The sequence below is a fragment of the Propithecus coquereli genome, unplaced genomic scaffold (assembly GCF_000956105.1).
Source record: "Propithecus coquereli isolate 6110/MARCELLA unplaced genomic scaffold, Pcoq_1.0 Scaffold487, whole genome shotgun sequence".
NCBI lineage: Eukaryota > Metazoa > Chordata > Mammalia > Primates > Indriidae > Propithecus > Propithecus coquereli.
In genome coordinates, this window is record NW_012150696.1 from 1,385,197 (window position 1) to 1,406,139 (window position 20,943).

Below are 20,943 nucleotides of genomic sequence, written 5' to 3' on the forward strand. Positions count from 1 at the left end.
AGAAGAGCAGTTTATTATCTAAAACTTTTCTGTCTTGCTAGGATCCCCCTTTCCTGGGCCTCTGGCTAGGGAAGCCAGCTTTTCTTGGGGCTCTTTTGTCTGCACCTGCGGTGTTGGCTTCTCCAACAGCCCATTTGGGATATGTGAGGCCAAAAGAAAACCCAGGGGATTCATCACCTTGTCATTCCTAGCTGGCCTGCCTTCTTCTCTCCATAAGAGTTGTCTTGTGTTTGTTTATGTGTAATGTCCAGGGCGCTTAGATGTACTCAGCTGGAAGAATAGGGAGGAGCGTGTCTATTCCATCTTGTCGAGGAACAGAAAGTCTGCCCAATGTCTGTGGAGGTACCGGCAGCAGAGAACTGGTTTGTGGTAACTCACTCAGGACCTTTTTGATTTTTTAATGTATCTGCCAGGTGGCGACCTGTCTCCACTGGAACTGGCTGATGTGAATGGAGACGGCCTGCGTGACGTGCTTCTCTCCTTTGTGACATCGAGGAATGGGAGCGCAGTAGGTAAGAGCGTGTCTCTGCACGGCTGCTCCAGGGGGACTGTCAGCTAGGAGAAGGCATAGAGGTGTCTCCCGAGGGGCACTGCAGAGGGGTTTGCAGTGGACAGAAAGTTCCTGTGGATCTGTCGTACACGATAAGCCTGATCAGAAAGTTCCTGCATGGAAATAAAGCTCAGTTCAAGAAACAGTTACAGCTGGAAAGAACTTTCAGTGGTCGCCAAGGATGGTGAAGAAACTGGGATCCAAAGAGGAAGTGACTTGCCCGCACGCCTGTAGTGACATCGTTGGTACTTAGGTTTTATGATTTTTCTCCCGGTTTTCCACTGCCTCTTCGATTATAATGAATGTTCACTCTATCCTACCCACCCACTCCTGGCAGAAAACGCCTGTCCCTGTGTTTTGTACACATCTTTGCACACACACCTCTTGGCTGGGGGCTTCCCTTCCCCCTGCAGTTTACTCTTCCAGATCTGCCCTCCATCCTGCTGTCTGTGCTGGGAGGCTGGCCTGTGTGGGTGAGGTCACAGCCCCCGGCCTGCTGGCCACCTTCCCACTGGGCTTGACCCACAGCGGGGCACAGGAGAGGAACTGAAGGAGATAGAGTTCGAGGAGGGACATTTATTCCCCTGGCTCCCTCCCCACTGAGGTCACTGAAGTATGGCTACACCCTTGACCGTGGGTCACAGCTCGTTTCAAGGTGGTCCTCTTAGAGGACTTTCTTTTTCTAGATCCCAGTGATTGCTTCCTCCTCTTGTCTCTTTGGGCCTGGAAGCAGTAACAGTTCTGAGGGACTGTTCTGTCACTTGTGGTGTCCCTACACCCTGGCCACATCTTTGTAAATGGTCTCCTTGTTAAACCTTCCACAACTTACCCTAATTGAGGGTGCTGTTTCTGGAAGCCCAGCTGTTACACATGTCAACTGCAAAAAAAAAAAAAAAAAAGAAGTAAGAAAAATTATTTCATTTTCAGCATAGGTACACAGGCTTTGGGTGTGTCCTGCAGCCTCCACTAAAGTAGAGTCGAAATGCAGTCTGTAAGCTGGTACAGGGACTCCAGTTTGAGGCTGGAGATGCCCTGGTAACTACTTTTTATTATAAATCATTTAGGTCCTGGGGCCTAGGTATGCTTTAGAGAATCCTAAATTGCACATCTCTTTGACATTATTAGAAATGACTTTCTGAGTCTGGGTGAGATATAGAAGCAGTCTGGGCAGAGATGTGTTACACAGAGAATCTCTGGCCTAGCAGTAGATTTTCATATAATTGAAACTTAATTACATTTTTTCCTGCCTGTGACTTTTGAAGTAAAAATTTCCCCATCCACTTTTAGATTTAGAGATGTTTTTAGTCATTTGGTATCTTACATGGTTTGCTGCGTATCAAGACTCGTAATGGTAAGGCCGTGGGCCGGGACACAATAGGGACCAGCCTGATTTGGCCACAGATTGTAAAAACAAGAATACAGCTAACATATGGTGCTTTCTATGTGCCATGCGCTGTGGTAAGCTCAGCACATATATGAACCAATTTATCCCCAACACAGTCCTATGAGGTAGGCTAATATTATTATCTCCCTTTTGCAGAGGAAGGTGTTCAGACGTACTGAGGTTAAGGAACTTGACATGTTCCTAAGCCTCATGCCTAACTGCCGTGCCCATAACCCACAGAGCTCTGTGCCACTGGACTTAAGAGGGATTGAGTTTTTTATTTGTGTGTTCGCTTGTTCCTCTGTTCATTCAACAACTGTGCATCGAGTGCGGCTGTGTGGCGGGCGCTGTGCACCTTCTCTAGAGTTGCGCTGGTTACACACCAGGGCTGAGCAGGCGGGCCTGTGCCTCAGAGAGTTGTGGTTAACGCATCACCACCCAGGAGAAAAGAGTCTGAGCATCGATACAGAGTCGCTAGGGTCCTTGAGGAGGAAGAACAGCGTAGGATATTACCCACAGTATCCTGCAGACGTCTGGAAGTTTACATGTTACCGCTGTTGGTCATAGGTATCTACTTCTGGCAATGGGTCTGGAATGGTGAGCCACAGTTTGTCACTTGTTTTTAGGTCGTATATTTAATCAGTAATACTGAGCAATAGGTAGAGGGAAGCTCTGAAACTTTCGTTTCCTTATCTGTGTTAGTTGTTGCTGGAAGTGGAAAGTGCACAAGATGAGTCAAGCAGTCCCTGTCCTGAAAGTGAATGTAAAACTGGCAAGAGAGAAAGTTGTGATTCTGACATGCGAATCAAGTGGCATAAAGGCTTATTTACTACAGAGATGGCTACTCTAGTCCCTTACCAGCTATCCTTGGACCCAGGTATTAACTCTTCCTGAGTATTCTTTCCTGACGGGAGCCAAATCAACTGATTCCGTGGAACTCTGGACCAGCAAGACCTACTGATCATTGCTACATGTAATCTTCAGGTTATTTTTAAAAAATATTCTTTTTCTGCTCTCAGGGAGCATTTGCTAGCGATGACTAAAATGCAGGTATTTTGCTCCGTGCTCTGCACAAGTACTAGATCAGTCTCCTGTTTCCAAACATACTTTTACCTTCTGGTTTTGTTCTTGATGACTACTTTTTCATATTCTTGATTTTGCTCCTGTCTTTTCTTAGGCAAACGATTGGTTGCTATAGGTGTGAGGTACTTTGCAAGGCACCGAGGATGCAGGGGTTAGCGAGATAGTCTTTCTCCTTTAGGATGCCACTATTTAGTGGAGGCCGAGGCGGCAGACGTGTAAGCAGAGGTGTTAGGGAAGGTACAGAAGTGGAGATGTGTTCGAGGCAGTCGAGGAGGCCACAGCTCTTGTCTTACGTGAGAAGCGTGTTGAGCAGGAATGACAGGCACTGTGCGTTCAGACCTTGTTGCCAGAAACGTGGGCGGGAGCTGGATACACGAGTGTGCGTCGCCGCCGTACCGCCATCCATGTTTGGTTTTCTGGCCTCCTGCTCAGCTCTGCCTCTTATCTCCTCTGCCTGCTCTCTTCTCTTATCTGTCTTGTGTGCTTTTAGGTGTCTCAGGACCAGCTGCTAATCTTATGTGCCTTTCGGGGATGAATGGCAGCACCCTGTGGTCGAGTCCCCTCCCCGAGGAGGCCCGAGATATCACGTGCTTGGACCTGGTGCCAGGAGGTTCGGCTGGAACCGTCTGCCTGGTGACAGGAACTCACAAGATGCTCAGCGCATTCAATGCGACGTCAGGTAGAGACCACGGACCACAAAATATCTTTGCTCCTGTGAGCCATGATTTTGGATTAGAACAACCCAGCGGGAAAGGGAACTTCCTACTCTCACATAGTAGAGAGTCTGATTTACTGCTCTGGAAGGTTGTTATTAAGGGAAATAAGAGACATGATTTGGACAGATTGAATAAATAGATCCATGGTTCATCGTGCTTGGTGATAGGATGGGGCTAAACTGAGTTGTCCAAACAGAAACTACCCTGAGGCCTTGGGTGTGTAAATAGTCTGCCTACTCTGTTCTTTGTACAAAAGACAAGTGAGCTCTGTCTCTTCATGTTTAATATACACGAGTCCATGTATATTAAACTTGGACATTAGCTATTTATTTATTAAATAAAAATACGGCACTGAAGAAATTGAGCTTTGTTGAGGCTTATTGATTTGACCTTTTAGCTTCTTATTGCATTCAGACATACAAGACAAAAGGAATGAAAAAGAACTATAATGCAAGCCCCTTACAGAACCTAAAGTGTACTGCTGATATGCTTGGTACCACCCTGGACCATGCGCTCAAGTGCAGCTGAATGAATAACATCCTTCGTAGGATTAGAGGGTGGAGTTTGTTAGTAGGGTACTTCTGAGTGAAAAAAAATAAAATTGGGATATGAGTTAACTCTAGAACCAAAGTCATCTTGAAAACCTCCTACAATTTCTCTAGTGCTTACTTCTGTGAACATGTGGGAGAAGGAGGGAGAGTGGGTCTTCTGGTCGCTGCCCCTGGACGGTTCCCTAATAGTTGTAATAACCTCTAACAGGTCAACTCTCCCACCCTGGACAAGTGAGCTCTTCTTTCTTGAAAAGACTTTGGCACCTCCATTTTTTGTAAAAAATCTAGGTGTGAAGTTAGCACACGGATTTGTTAGCCAGATAGTTGAGGATTTCAGACCACACTCTCTGTTCCTTTCCTCCTCAGTAAGATAAAAACTAAAGGAAAAAATAAGTAGGAGTTGCTGTCTGTCGTTCAAACAGCATTGTGCTTCTCTCTGTTGGCTTGGGGACGTCGCATCTGCCTTTTGCAGAGGCAGAAAGCCGTAGCAGTGATCAGCCTACTTGTCCTTCCCTAGGGAAAGCCATTTGGACTTTAAACTCAAACTACTTGTCCAACGGCACCTTGGCTGCCCCGGTCGTGGTGTTGCCAGACTTGGATGAAGATGGCGTTAGAGATCTTGTGGTTCTGGCCATTGGAGAATTGCAGGTATGATCTCTATGAAATGGTGTTTGTTTCTTCTAGGGAATGCTTCTATTTTAGTTATCTCAGTTCCTAGTGTTGTTGTTATCATAAATGCTGCTTGAAACTTTCTTTCTTTTTTTTTTTTATTTCAGCATATTATGGGGGTACAGATGTTTAGGTTACGTATATTCCCCTTGCCCGCCCCCCAAGTCCGAGTTTCAAATATGTCCATCCTTCGGGTGGTGCCCATTGCACTCTTTGTGTATGCATATACCCCCTCCCCCCTCCTTCCCCCTCCCCCCTGCCCAACATCCAATAGATGTTATTCTTATATGTGCACTTATGTGTTGATCAGTTAATACCAATTTGATGGTGAGTACATGTGGTGCTTGTCTTTCCATTCTTGGGATATCTCACTTAGTAGAATGGGTTCCAGTTCTATCCAGGAGTATGCAAGAGGTGCTATATCACCATTGTTTCTTAAAGCTAAATAGTACTCCATGGTGTACATATACCACATTTTATTCATCCAATCATGTATTGATGGACACTTGGGTTGTTTCCACATCTTTGCAATTGTGAATTGTGCTGCTATAAACATTCGGGTGCAGGTGTCTTTCTCATACAGTATCATTTGGACTTTTGGGTAGATGCCCAGTAATGGGATTGCTGGATCGAATGGTATTTCTACTTGTATCTCTTTAAGATATCTCCATATTGCTTTCCACAGAGGTTGCACTAGTTTGCAATCCCACCAACAGTGCATGAGTGTTCCTATCTCTCCGCATCCACACCGACATTTATTGTTTTGGGACTTTTTGATAAAGGCCAGTCTCACTGGAGATAAGTGATATCTCATTGTGGTTTTAATTTGCATTTCCCTGATGATTAGAGATATTGAGCATTTTTTCATATGTTTTTTGACCATTATTCTGTCTTCTTTTGAAAAGTTTCTGTTCATGTCCTTTGCCCACTTTTTGATAGGGTCGTTTGATTTTTTCTTGTTGATTTTCCTGAGTTCTAAGTAGATTCTGGTTATCAGCCCTTTATCGGATTTGTAGCATGCAAAAATTTTCTCCCATTCTATAGGTTGTCTGTTTGCTCTTGTGACAGTTTCTTTTGCTGTGCAGAAGCTTTTTAATTTGATCAGGTCCCATTTATTTATTTTGGTTGTTGCTGTGATTGCCTTTGGGTCTTCTTCATAAATTCTTTGCCTAGGCCAATGTCTAGAAGAGTATTTTCAACATCTTCCTCTAGAATTGAAACTTTCTTTTTATAAAGTCTTAGATTTAAGTAAATTCTTTTTGTAAGATTAAGTGAATAAGTGACTATTATGAATCTGTTTTTCCCAGCAGTCTCACTATGGTTCCATGTACTGTGGTGGTGTAAGGAGCTTTGTAGCCAAACAGGTCTGTGTGTGAATTCCTTGGTAGCTTTGTGGCTTTGGAGCCTATTCAAACTCTGGTTTTTTCATATGTAAAATGGGAATGTTATATGTAGGATTGTTATGAAAATTAAAGCAAACATTTAAAATGCCTAGAGTGGTGCTTATTTTTTACCATGTATATGTGTTGTTAATTTTACTATATTATACATATTTAAACTTTATTTCAATTATAAAACAGTGGGACAGACTGATAGAAAGTTCGTAAAATATGTATAGAAAAAAATCAAAGTCAAACAATAATAACAACAATGAGCAAAGAAAGGAGAGTTGTGATCTAGGCTGTGACATGCCAGACATTGATTCTAGGACAGTGGCCTTTGAATTATGGCTCCAGAGTATGCTTTGCTGAAACTTCAGTATGTTATCAAAAACTCAGACACTTGTCCACAAGGCTGAATCAGAAGAATGAGGACAAGCGGTTTGGGGAGGAAGGAAAGAGAGTTTACTTTGCTGACAAAGGAGGAAAAATGGGAGACCTTCTCGTCTCAAAATCCCTAATTTCCCCAACATAGACAGAATACAGAGCTTTTAAAGGGAGGGTTCTCGCTTCAGGCAATTACTGTGGTTAACTATTCTGATCCTCCCATCTCTGCCAAAGATATAGCCTGTGAACTCCCACAGCCGCCCACTTGGGGAGCTGGCCACCTGGGAGTTTTAACAAAAGACTTAACCTGCCTCAGAGACGCAGGCCAGGCTGCAGTTCACAAAAGAGTGGGGGGGATTTTAAGGAGACAGAAAATCTCTTTGCTATTTTTTTTTCCCTCCGGCCATTCCCTCTGTTAGAAGTACACTGGAACTAGTTATTCTGTATACAGATAAAATAAGAGTAGTCTTTCCACCAAATCACAGGAAAGACTAAATTAATGAATAGAATTGTCTTAATTTTAAGTTTTTATTCCTGAAGCTTTTCTCAGAGCTTTTGTCAAAGTTTCTCTAAGACTTTTCTCTCAGGCTTCCTAGTGTGAGTCTGCCAAGGAAATGCTTCTGCACAAGAGAATTGAACAATGGGCAAAGAATGTTTGTGGAAAAATGTAGAGCTTATTTTAATTTTAATAGACATTATGTTTGTTCTTGTGATTTTTGTGTTGCATATATGGAGTAGAGTTATAAATTCTGCAGGTAAAATTAGGTAGAATGGAATTAAGTCTGTTAATATTTTGTGACTTTCTTCCAAGAGCACCACAAACTTGAAATGCTCCACCAATCACAAGTCGTGAGAAGCACTGCTCCAGGACACAGGCGATGCTTGTGTTTGTTTGTGAGAGGAGAGGAAAGAAGATTGAGAATAAGCTAAATTTCTGAAGGCTGCTTAGTTTTAAGGGTCCTTTCTGTTAGTTTTCTTCAGGTAGCCAGTTGGTCTCAAAGTGGACCTGAACCAAGAGTTCAGGAATTATCCACGTAATTTTTTTTATCCCAGATATTGTGAATAAGGAGACTAGGGACCAAGGACAATTGCAGTTATCACCTCCAGCAAGAAGTGATTGTCTGAACGTCCTAAAGGGAAAGTTTGGGGAGTTTCTTTTTAATGGCATTACAGTCAGCAGAGGTATTGAACAAGTTTACATATCCTGAACAAATTTAAGAATCTTGGTCTTACAACCCCATCTGGCTTCCTGTGAGCTGGCGGTAGGTGGTGGGATAGTGGTTCAGGCCCTCAGGGACCCTCCGTAGTAAGGAGGTCTCTGTTAGAGGAACTGGCTTCTTGCCTTCTCTTCTTCTGTGCCCTTTTTTTTGGTCTCTACCTAGTATATTGCTCATCTTGCCTCTCAGAATTTACTCTTTTTCACAATAAGCTTCAGGTACCGAATAGTCTCCATTCTGTCTGAAAAGTGATAGATAGTTCTAGGAAAATCTTGCAGAGGTGATGGGTGTATAGCAGCAGCTTCAGTCTTTATACTTTATACTCTTTAGACCTCTATACCAGCAACAAAGAACCCAAGGAATTTGTTTGCGCCCCTGAGATGGAGGGCTCTCTCTTCACAAGGAAGAAAACATACTAAGTCTTTGACTTGGAGTGATTGCATTCTTAGATCTGGGTTTAGAGTGAGGTGGGCTTGGAGAACTGGTCCTCGCTTCAGATTAGAGGAACTGAGCTGGGCTAGAACATTAGTGGGAGGGACGCTGAAAGCTGTGAGGTTAACCTCCTCGCACCATGCCGTGGTCTCTGACTCAGCATTCCAGATACACTGGCACCGTGCTCTCCTGGAGTACTCGGGCTGATGGGAACGTCACTAACGTGAAGCAGTTCATTTCATTTTTGGTCAGCTCTAGAAAATTCTGTCCTATTGATGAGAAATCTGCTTTCTCACAGCTTCTGTTCATTGTTCCAGCTTCAGTCACATAGAGTTACTCTGAATGGGTCTAATCCCCTTTCTGTAAAAACACCCTTTAACTGTTAGCCTGGTTCCTCTAAGCCTGCAACTGTCCAGGCTAAACACCCCAATTTCTTCTGTTCCTCATGCAACACGAAGTCCAAACCCCTCTTTTTCTTGATTTCTTTCGTTTTGTACTCCAGTTTTTCCAAGTCTCTTTTAAAATGTGGTACCCATATCAGAAAGCAGTATTTTATTCATAGTCTAACCAGTTATATCAACCTAAGGAAATTATTACTCCTTTTGATGGAGACTCTGTATTTCTACTTTTTCAGCCAAAGGTTGCAATAGCTTTTCTAAGATTTGCTTTTTGTATGTAATCAGTTAAAACACCCATATCTTTTAATTAATCAATTATTAATAGACCAATTTCTTCTGGCAGATTTTGACTCGTCTAGCCTAAGGCCTTTTTGAATTTTGAGTTTGCTATATGGCATTTTATTCCTCTCAGCCTTGTGATAAACTTGAATTCTATTCATTCAGGTCTTTGATAAGAATGTTTAACAGGAATGGGGCAATAGCAGAGTACTATGACATTCCACTAAAAACCTCCCTCTAGGTTGTATTGACTCCATAAAGTTTCTTTTTCTGGGTATACTACAGACCACCTTTATGTTGTCCATAGAATTCTGATAATAAACTTTGTCAAAATCTTTACTGAAGTTAAGAGATAGATACAATCTCGTATTTCCCAACTGGTGACTCTATCCCCAAAAGAAAATCCTCTAGAGCCGAGGTTGGCAAACTATGAACCATAGGCCAAATTTGGCCCACTGCTTATTTTTATAAATAAAGTTTTATTTAAACATAGTCACACCTATTCATTTATGTATTGTCCATGACTACCACTTTCACACTAGAACAGCTAAGTAAAGTAGTTGCTACAGTGATCATCTGGCTGGCAAAGCCTAAAGTATATACTACTGTCTGGCCCTTGAAGGAAAATGTTTGCCCATCTCTAAGAGTCAAGTTGATAGTGGCCTGGCCAGACATCTGATGTTCTAATGGGAGAACACTGCCTGGGTTTATTCTAGCTGGGACCAAATATTACTGGGGATTTCTGGGTATGGGAGTAAAGACTCCTATAGAGCCATCCTGTATCTAGCTATAGGCAAGGACTCTGCCCCAGGAGACTGTTCAGTCATCAGCAATTGTGCTTCAGAGAAACCGAGGTACCATGAAGATGCCCTTTGCATATATTTAGTAAGGGAATGGGAAATAAAGTAAGGGAAATAATGTGAAGCTTGGTGCTTTCCAACTTTTTGGAAGCATTTCAGAACCGGTAGTTAATGAGAAAAACTAAGAACTGTCTGGAGAAGCCATTTGATGTGGAAATGATGGGGCTTCTATTGAATGCACCCCTTTCTTTCACTTCCTCAGCCGGATCTGTGCTTTCTGCTGGTGTCTGGCCAGACAGGAAGTCCACTGGGCCGACCTGTGAAGTACAACATCGTGGGCGTTGGGAATCTGATTGGTCCCCAGGTTTACATCACCACAAATGGGGCTGTCTACATCCTGTTTGGCTTTGGTAAGAAGCAAGGCTTGTTTTCCTTCTGTTCCCCACTGGTGCATGTGTTTCGGCCTCCCTTGTGAAACAGGCTGAGAGCTCAGGAATTGCTGACACCTGCCCTTCCGAAGCCCCCCACTTCAGGGGCCTCCCACTCTCCCCCACCTATTGCAGGTGATTCACTCTGCTTTCCCTGGATGCCTCCCCTAAAGAGAAGACTCTGTCCAGCATCCGCGTCATCACTCCCCCACTCATTCCATGTTGGGCTAGTCTGAGCGGGCTCTGCTGGACCCATCTGCTCAGGCTCTGTGTCTCTTGCTCACATCCTCACCCTGGGATAGTTCTGTCAAATTCAGCTTCTCAGTGTTGGTTCTTCCTGTGGTGCTAGGAAATATACAAGCTGTCGCCCTGCGGGACATTTTTGTTCAGGCCCAAAATCGAGACAGCTCACCACCTTCTCTGCAGATAGAAGAGCCAGAATGGGAGAAGCGAAGATCCATCAACCTGTCTGAGCTCATTGACGTGTACAGGTAGGGCAGACGTCTGTCCCTGGTCACAGTGAGGTCTCCTGTAAACTCAGGTGCCTTGGAGTCTCTCAGTTTGGTTGGGTTGGTGGATAAGTGGGCAGAGGTTTGGGAGAGACAGTGCTAGCCTTGATATACCCTCTTGTGGTCTGGTTAACATGAATGAGAAATTTTCTTCTCTTGATAACTTAATGCATTGATATCTATGCGTTGGTGACCATCATGTGGGATCATATCACACGTAGGCTGCAAGGAAGGATGTTTCTTTGGAGTTCTGAGTCCAGGTGGGTAGGGAGACAGCTTTACTTGACTGTTGTGAAATTGTGCTGAGGATCTGACCTACTTGATCTGACCTACTATATTTTCTCTTAGTTGAAGCATCATTTTGACAGAAGCAAGGATAGCATCCATGAAATCTTATTTTTGATTCTTACTTCCTAACTAAAAGCATGTAGTTTGGTCATATGCAGTAGGTTTTACCCATTTAACCCCAAGCCTGGGCAATAATTTTTTTTTTTCTATCAGAAATTACAAATCATTTTCTAGCATTTTCTTAGGCAGCATCATGTTGTTTTGGTGCATGTGACCGGTATTAAATAGCATGGTCCCTGTGGTACAGAGAAAGAAAGAATTCAGTGAAGCATATGCCAGGAGCTGCTGCTCAAGCTTGTTGACAATTTCAGGGCTCCCGTCCAAATCTCCTTCTGTCTTCCCTGCCGTTATCCTTGGCTCTGTTACCTTTCTCAGAGCATCCAGTGTGAGAGGCATTGTACCATAGCACTTTCCCTGTGAGTTCCTGTTGAACTGGCATGCAGTTTTCTAGGGATCCTTGGTTTCTAACGGTCAAGAAAATAAGATTCAACTGGAACGCCCGAGTACCCCACTTGATAACAGTGGGACCTGAATTACAAGACTATGTACAAATGTGTGCACACTGAGAGAAAAAGCCAAAATAAATGGCTCAGGAGTCTCATCTGGGCCAGAGACTAACTGCTGGGATCTTGTTTAATTCAGTGATGGTGTCGAGCTGCTCCAGATGGTGAAGGCACCAGATTCCAACTGCAGCAACCTTCTGATTACAACCAGACAAGGCCTCGTCCTGCTCCGGGGGCAAAATCTTACACCCTACTGGACATTGAGCCTTCAAGGCCTGCACAGGTTTGCAGCACGCTCCCTCTCGTGTGTGCTGTTTTGGTCACTTTTCCATGTTTAAAAGTTGCCTAGAATGATTGCTTGGTATGTGGGGTTGATGCGAGAGAAGGGAGGGAAAGAGTTCCGAGTTTTCCTGTTTTTCTCATTTGCTGAGTGCTTGCTTTTCCTTGTTTGCAGCCAGCCTACGCCTGGGTATTTCACGGATGATCACAGGTTAGACTTCCTTCTGCAGATACAGGATGGAGTTGGGATGAAAAAGGTAAAATTCGGGGACTCAAATCAATCAAAACATGTGTAAACTATATACTTTGTGTCCAGTCTTGTGCTAGGCACTATGAGGAATAAAAAGAACCTAAAATGTGGTCTCTTCCTTCAAAGAACTCAAAGGCTACATGAACGGACAAAACAAAAACCCACCGTTCAATGCTATAATATATAGCAGTGGGAATTTCTCTAGGATAATGTCCTTCCTGTACGGGAATTCCTTCTTCTGGACCCCTAACTCACAGTTAATAGTAGGAGCCTTCTGAATTCTCCTGGTGGGGAAAGGCAGGTGGAAATAAATGCAACACGGCAGTTTACGTATATACCTAAGACTTCAGGGAAGGCAGGATATCCGTGGTGGCTGGGTTTTTGTGGAAGACTTCATACAGGAGGAAAACATGAGTTGAGCCTTTAAAGCTGAATTGCATTTATGTGGCCAGGAATGTGTGCCGGGTCAGGAACACCAACAGCAGCGGCCCAGAGATAGAAATGGTGTGGCATGTTCCAAAGACACCCAGTAGATCTTTATGATTTTACATGAGCTTGCATATTGTGAAGATATAATAATTGGCTTGACCATTTTCATTCCTTTAACGTTACAGGCAGAATTACAGAGTTTTAAAAATCTCTTTTTTAAAAATCGCCCTGAAGGCCGGGAGTGGTGGCTCACGCCTGTAATCCTAGCTCTCTGGGAGGCCGAGGCGGGCGGATTGTTTGAGCTCAGGAGTTCGAAACCAGCCTGAGCAAGAGTGAGACCCCGTCTCTACTAAAAAATACAAAGAAATTAATTGGACAACTAAAAATACATAGAAAAAATTAGCTGGGCACGGTGGCGGGTGCCTGTAGTCCCAGCTACCTGGGAGGCTGAGGCAGGAGGAAGATCGCCTGAGCCCAGGAGTTTGAGGTTGCTGTGAGCTAGGCTGACGCCACGGCACTCTAGCCCGGGCAACAGAGTGAGACTCTTGTCTCAAAAAAAAATAAAAAATCGCCCTGGTGTTTTGGTTTATCTTCACCATGAAATACATATCGATACATTGCACACCGTTTTCTGAGAGAGAAAGAATCGAACGCTCATTCCGTCATCACCTTTATGTGTGCCAAGTTCTGCGCTAGATGGGGAGACACGAAATTAATGAAGGCAGGGCCTCTGCACTTGTGTAGCTCTAGGTCACTGGGGCACCTAGACCGCACAGCTCTACCACGTCATGGAAGGTGCTATTGTGGAGGTTTGCATACACTGGGAACACAGGGAGCAGATAGAATGCCCACAAGCTGGAGGGCCAGGGAGTCTGGAGATGCCTCCTGTCAGTCAGGGATTGTGTGTGCAGCATCATGAGAACCGAGAAGAGGTTTGTGGAATGGATGGATTAGGGTGGACTGAGCTGCATTTCCGCTAGAGAGATCAGAATGAGGTCAGCTTACAGAGGGCCTCGAAAGCAAGGCTGCAGAATTTGCATGAGGTGTTGGAGGCGGTATGGTTGTTTGGTCACGGACAGAGGACAGATCCAGTAATACAAGCATCACTTCAGGAAGAGTCTTCCTGCAGTGCTATATGGGAAAGAAGCAATGTCTGCCCATAATTCAAAGGAATCTCAGATACAAATTGGAATTTCCACTGGTTTACCTGGGAGGATTAAGCGAGAGAGTTGGTTAAGAACCAAGATACTGAGAGTATCAGCCCTGGGTTTTAATCCTGGCACCACGACTTATTGGTGACCTTGGGCAAATTGTATAATCTCACCTCGCTGCAGTTTCTGAATTTATGAAACATAGATAATAGTATTGCCTGCCTTCATTGGGTTATTGTGACAGTTAAATGAATTATTATATGTGTGTGACTGGATAAAACTTTTTAGTGTGGTGGCTCTAGATTTCTTTTCTCCCCAGGACCACCAAAGGGAATCTTAAACTTTGAGTCTGTATTCTCCTCTCCACTCATTCGCAGGAGTTTGTCTCTGCCAAGTTGGTTCCAGGACCTTTTGTGATGTGCAGTTTGAGCCAGGGCAGGGAAGGGCAGGGAAGGGCAGGGCTCAGGAAACGGAAAGAACAGGGCAAGTGCAAAGAGGTTACAGAAGCACAGCGGCCCTGAGGGGAGAGGGAGCAAAGGCACCTGGGCTGGAGGGGGTGCAGGGGGAGCTTCCTGGGGATTTGGGCAAATGGAAGGTCCTAGACCTAGGAGGTGAGAGGTGTTTTGGGGCAAGAAGCAGATGTAAACGCTGTTGGCCCCTTCATTAGCCTTAGAGAGATGCAACTAAGGAACAGAATTCCTGTTATTTTTCTGCCTGTTTAAACTGTACCTTTAAATTTGAGACTACCCTAGGGATGAACTGCCCATGCCGTGACATCAAGAGTCAAATCCATAGAGCTCTTAGGAGGGCGCACAGGGCAGTGTTCACTTCATCCTTGTTTCCTGAGTGGTTGCTGCAGTTGTGGGAGTTGCAGGGGGCAATGAGGTGCTGCAGTTGGCATCTGTGGAGTGGCTGCTCCCTCTGAGGACTGTCCTAACCATGGGCAATGCACGTCACTTTCCATCTCTGCGCCTCCTTTCCTCATCTGTCAGATGAGGGGGCCTAGAGGATTTGTAATGTCCCTTCCCACTCGAGACCTCTGCAGGACTTTAAGCTCTGTTCAATGGGAACAGGGCTACAGAAGCTCGGGTCTGGTCCCCAGCTATTATTCGGTGCTCTCTGAACTGCACCTCAGAAGCTCAACCTGTTAAGATATGTACCGTCCGAGTACTTGTGGGGTTCTTTTTGTCTTGTTTCTTGTTTCCGTGTGTTTTCTTGGCCTGCTGCTTTTCCAAGGGCTGGCCGTGTTCACTCTGTCTTCTCTTTTGCAGATGATGGTGGTGGATGGTGAATCTGGCTCCATGGTTTGGAGTTACAGTGTTCCGTGTCACATGAAAGAAACGCCAGCCACTTCAGCAGTTACCTCAGACCAGAAGTCTGTCTTCCTCTTCTGGGCGGAGGGGCTGTCAGCTGCATCTCCCAACTCCGTGAGTGAGCCGGGGCGGGTCCCCTTTTCACTTTGTCAGACGGCAGCTGCTCCGCAGGGCTGCCTGGGTCTGGAGACGTTGTGTGGCCAGTCACCTTCTGAGAGGTAGGGGGTAGAAACAAATCCACGCTCAGCAGGGAACAGCAGGGACCTTGTTTCCACCTGAGTCCGCTTCCCTGCCTTTGCCTTTCAGCCAAGAACGTGAACCCCGACAGCAGCCCCTCGCCACTGGCTCCCGGCAGTGGGAGGCTGAATGAAAAATAAAAAGTCTTCTCAAGATACTAGATCCAGATTTACAGATAATTCATATGTGCTGTAGTTGTTCAAGAAATCACTTTGAGTGATGTGGAGTGAGCAGAGAGGGCTTCGTGGAGGGGTGAGGCTGGGCTTTGAGGTGCAGATGCCGAGAATGCGGGACAGGTGGGGAGGGGTGGCCAGCAGTCGGAGAGGGGCGTTGGTCAGGCAAAACCTGAGAGGTCCAGCAGGGAGATTATGGGAGAGAAGGTCTGACACGTAGAAGGCAGATTTTAGGAAGTCTTAAATGTCATACTGCGATATTTTAATAGGGTTGATGAGGCAAGGTGCCTAGTAGGTGCCTGGGAGTTGTTAGTAAGACCCTCCCTGACTTAGTTCAGCATCTTGACTGAGCACCTGCTGTGTGCCAGGCACTGTGATCTCCACAGCGATCTAAGGATGAACTGGACGTAGTCCTGGCCCTCTAGAGAAGGCAGATGGTCCACGGTGTTGGGCGACCTGATGGAAGCAGAGTCCCGAATACACCAACCAGGCGCTCGGGATGAGTTACTCAACTTCTCTGAGCCTCGTGTTCTGTATCCATAATAAAGATGCTAATATAGTTCCTCATTTTGAGGATCAGATTTGCCTGAAATCTAGATTATCGTGCCAACTCTGCCGTGCCTTAACATGTGGCCATGAGCAGTTTACCTAACATTTTAACTTCCCGAGGGCATTGGGCCAGGTCACTCTCACATGTAAGCTTCTATAAATAACTGCAAAGCAAAGGCATGTTACAAATGCTCTAATAGAGTTACAAATACAGAGTTTAGATGGAAGTGCAAAAGGAGGGAGATACTAATTTTGCCTGGGGCAATAAGGGAGCTTTTCTTGAAAGAGAGGGGAAGTGTTTTAATGTGCCGAGATGTGGTAGAGAGGATGGTCAGACAGTCTGGGTGGGAGGGGGAATAATAAGATTGACAATGGTTAGAGCAAAGTGAAGCACGTGTTCGGGGCGATAATGAGACATTTGCACAGCGTGGGTGGGCAGGTAAATCATTGGAGTTTAAATCTGGAAAAGGCAGAGTTTGGTTAAACGGTACAAGACTTTGGTTTTCCTGCTAAAGAATTTGGGCTTCATTCTGTAGGCAGTGAGGAAGGCGTTTGGTATCTTCTTGTCGTGTTAGCTGAGCCTGAGATCTGTCCCTTCATCCCTGGGACCCCAAGGGTATGTGGACAGTGCCCTCTTCTGCTTTGTGGCCATGTAGTGGGAGTGAGGCTGCAAGTGTCCTGCCTGAGCTCCTCACGTAGGGGACTGCATCTTCCCATGCCGAGAATACGGGAGCAGGTGATACGCCTCCCTCAGGCCTTCCCTCGCCTCCGCCAGGGGAGGAGAGGTACTTGGGGAGCCCAGTGAAGCAGCCCTTTACTAACCCACATGGGAGCATTTCTGCGCTTTAACAACTGTGTGGCTGCACACGCGTGTACCTGCCAAGCCTCACAGCTCCACCCTGCGCAGCAGTTGTACTGATAAAGATGGTCCCAATGTGCCCTTTATCTGCCGTAGAGAGGAGACCGACACTCAGGCCTTGGAATTTTTGTTGATTTGTTGATTGATGCTGTGCGTCTGTCTGGTCAATGTTCTGTTCATGTCAGGGACTGATAAGATTTTTGTAATTTTTAGCCTGATACTTGCCATTGGCTTTGATATCCAATGAAAGCAAGTGTCTTTGACTTGCTATGTTTTCATAGATAGATTTCATCTCCACAAAGCCCCATCTGCCACAAGGGATGAACCAGTATTCCATTACCTCCATGGACAGAAGGCTGGGAAGTCAAGTCTCTATATCAGATTCCTTTCTTAGGGGATGCACATTTCCTTTTTTTTTTATTCTTATAAGGGAGAAAGCATTTTATAGTTATAGATAGTGGTTTGAAGGAGTTAGTGATTGGTTGGTGTTTTGAGCTCTGTGAAATAATATGTCTCTTGCATATGGGAGTTTCTTTCAAACACATCCTTGTAGTTGGGAGCAGGTATCGGCATCTCTCCTCTGCCTTTCATCTAAGCAACATCACACATGGGAATGTAGTCACCTTTGTCTTCCTTTTTTTGGCTCATTGTCAGGATGCTGTCCTAGGCACGGAGCCATCCAGCCTTTACCATCTGTACCTCCTGCATCCAGCCTTCCCCTCCATGCTCCTGGATCTGGCCAACACCACGGGCACAGTGACGGCTTCACAGGGTGAGTCCAGTGCTGGTGGGAGGCTGTGTACCCAGACTGGGGCAGAGCGTGTGCTGGCTGTGCGTGAAGAGACCATTGCCCCACCTAGGGAAGGATGTGTGCTTCTCAAATGACAGCAGGGGCATTTTCCCTGGTGGCCCTGTGCCTAGGGGCACTGCTGCAATGCTCCTCCTGGCTGGGAGCACCAGGCTCGCGGCGTGAGAACCCATGTGTTCCGCGTGTGCTGCGGGCTGAGGCGAAAGTGCATTTCCCATTGCAGAAGGGTTCTACGGTGATGACTTGGGCAGCCACTCATTCAGCACACATTTATTGAGCATCAGCTGTATGCCAAGCGCTGCACCACATGCTGGGAATACAAACAACACTAGTTTCTTGGTGCTCTGGGAGCTTAGGATTTGAAATTAGCTGTCGGGATATGCTGGAGGTAGGAAATGTTTTGTCAGGGTGTTTAGTGGAGACTTTTTTTGAATAGTGAATACACACACTGCACAGAAATCGGAGGAAGGAGAAAAATCAAAGGAAAAAAGTTGCCCATAATCTGACTGCTTATAACCACTGTTGACATTTTGTTTTTTTTTGAGACAGAGTCTCGCTTTTGTTGCCCGGGCTGGAGTGAGTGCTGTAGCGTCAGCCTAGCTCACAGCAACCTCAGACTCCTGGGCTCAAGCGATCCTCCTGCCTCAGCCTCCCAAGTCACTGTTGACATTTTGGAAGTGTTCTTCCACTTTATATGTCTGTCTAAATAATACTGTAGAGCAAAATGCGATCAGATATTGGAGCCCTTAATTCAGGAAACCCAGGCCCTGGAGACTCAGCCTCTGCTGCCTGCTAGTCTGGATTGTCTGTTGATCTCCTCCTCAGAGATTTCTTGCATTCTAATCTGCTGTTCCTGTTAGGTCGGGGAGTGGGGGAAGACCGGACTGGCCAGGTCTCCTCTCTTTATTTCTTTCCACATTCTCTTGCCACTTAGGGACTTGGCTGTCTACTCACGAACTCATTTGCCTTGGGTTGCAGCTAGTGTTGTGGCTCTCGATTTACTGGGAAGAATAGCCCATCCGGAACTGGCAGGTGCACCTGTCCACTGGCTGGGGAGTGGGTTGAGGGGGGGTGTCAGCTTGCAAAATCCTGTGACAGGATCTAGGTGAGCTCTTTTTCAATATTAGCATAAAATATTAGTCAGTGAACATCAAATAATGGCAATTAAGTATCTTGAGACCATTTTTATTACAACTTCTATTTTGAAGATGAGGCAGAATAAACACTGGTGAGGCAAATAGCTTACGTGACCTCACACTGACAATCTAGGAATTCTTAGGCTTCCGACTTTGTTGGGCTCACGTAACTACCGAATTCCTGCCATAGTGGGCACATTCTCTCATTTTCTGAGTTGGGGCTTTTTTGGAAATAGCTTCAAGGGAGAAAGGTATGGAGACCAGGAAGGACGCACTGTGTTGCCGGCATCAGGTCCCTCAGCTCCCTGCACTGCTGTCACTGCCTTGTTTATTAGGTGCATTTCTTGTGCGAACCAGTGAGTAAATGAATGAATGTGTCGCTGAACCAAACCCCTCTCTCGTTGCTAATAAAAGGCACGTGTCCTTGTTAACTGCTCTTGTTTTTGTCCTTCCTCAGTTGGAATTAACGACCTCTGGAAAGATGCCTTTTATGTTACCAGGACAACAGGACCAAGCTCCGAAGGCCATCCAGCAACCCTGGTGGTCAGCAAGCTTAGTCTGCGGTGGGCACTGATGGAGGGCCAGGTGGCCCAGCTACGGGAGACCACCCCCAAAATTGGCCGTGGGGAGTTGCGGAGATTCCTCTCTAGGATAAAGTTTGTTGATGCTCCCTGTGAGGTGAATAGCTTCTGGAATATTTGGTTACTCTCGAGGGTTTAGGCCAAATACTTCCAACTCCAGCAGTGTCCTTTATAAAGCAGGGAGAGTGGGGAGCTTTCCCGAGTGGAGGAGGAATATCCAGAACTAATTGTTTTGGACCAGCACTGTTTCCCAAGGGTGCTTTGTGACCATGAAGAAATGGTTTGCGGTTCATTGTTTTCAGCTGGAAATTGTACCATCTCCCTCAGGGGACATTTTTATTGTCTGGGCAGGGGCAGAGGGTGGTGGAGACTACTGGTATTTTCTGCTGGTATTGGAGCTGAAATGCTAACGTCATGCAGGGCTTGTAGCAGTTACGTACTGTGAAGAATTATCTTGCTCGAAATGCTGATGTCCCCACACACACACCCCCCTGAGAAATACTTCGATCTAGTTCATAGTTCAGGAGCTTATCATGGAAAAGGACAAAGTCTCCGGGCCTTTCTAGGGGGAGGAGATACTTACAAACCATTGGGGCTGAAGGACAGGAAAATAGAGGAATATGCTGACTCCTTTGGGTGTTCTCTGTTTCTTTGAAAACCTTTACCATGACAAAAAAATTAATGTCACTGATACTTCTACCTTTCCCACAGATCTAGTCTGATGGAATCTTCAGTTTCAGAAGATGTGAACAGAATGGAGACCCTCTCTCTCCTGTCGGTGTATAATCAGTTCTCTGGAGAGAAGGAAGAGTGTTCTAGCCTCATGTTACCACCTCCACCCGACTGTTGCAGAGCACTTTGGAGTTCTTTGATAACAGCATGATCCATTCGGCTGGGCATCTTACCTACTACCTTGTCAATCCCCGCATTAACTCCCTCTAGGAACCGTGTATGGATAGTTTGGAAATGTGAATCTTATAAGTGTTTTATTTTTTTGTGTGTCTAATTTATAAACTCTTGCTGGGAAATCCAGTGAAGTCTACGAGTAGGAAACCTCTTGTTTTGCATTATGCCATGTTTGTGTGTTTTTTGTGTCGTGGTGAAGTTATTTTTCAGATATGTCCTAAGCTTCAGGGATCCCATTTCTTATCCTTCTGAAATGTATCTGGTTTGTTTGGCCATCTTGAGACTTCCAGGTGCCCTACCTCTGATCTCGAGGGCCACTCCTCATTTCTCTCCGGGTTCTCTCCCCCTCTGTGCTTTGGCTGCTTCCCAGCTGTAGACACCAGTGAGACATTGGCAGCTGAAGACTGAGTTAGGCATCCCAGCATTTTCATCTCTTCCTTAAGTATCCTGTTTCCTCAGACTTTGTACCTGTATCCATTTAGTGGTCACAAGAGTAACCATATTCCTATCGCAAGGCTAGCGAGAGAAACAGTTTCAGTGACTCATCTCTGACCACTTGCATCTGTTATATGTGGCTTGGATGGTTCTGCCAGTCGTGATCTTCCTCCGCGGTGGCGCAGAAGCGTGTGCGCGCATGCC

At 45.5% G+C, this 20,943-nt stretch overlaps 1 protein-coding gene across 1 annotated transcript in view; it reads left to right on the plus strand.

The window, feature by feature from the left end:
* KIAA1467 (KIAA1467 ortholog) overlaps positions 1-20,458 on the plus strand; it is a 37,764-nt gene extending 17,306 nt beyond the window's left edge. The window contains exons 3-13 of the mRNA XM_012655802.1: positions 414-512; positions 3,508-3,696; positions 4,802-4,932; positions 10,108-10,255; positions 10,623-10,764; positions 11,773-11,916; positions 12,088-12,169; positions 15,014-15,169; positions 17,528-17,645; positions 19,275-19,495; positions 20,110-20,458. Of these exons, the coding sequence (XP_012511256.1) occupies positions 414-512; positions 3,508-3,696; positions 4,802-4,932; positions 10,108-10,255; positions 10,623-10,764; positions 11,773-11,916; positions 12,088-12,169; positions 15,014-15,169; positions 17,528-17,645; positions 19,275-19,495; positions 20,110-20,115 (1,436 nt within the window). The 3' untranslated portion in view covers positions 20,116-20,458. The remainder of the gene's footprint in view (positions 1-413; positions 513-3,507; positions 3,697-4,801; positions 4,933-10,107; positions 10,256-10,622; positions 10,765-11,772; positions 11,917-12,087; positions 12,170-15,013; positions 15,170-17,527; positions 17,646-19,274; positions 19,496-20,109) is intronic.
* Positions 20,459-20,943: the final 485 nt, after the last annotated feature.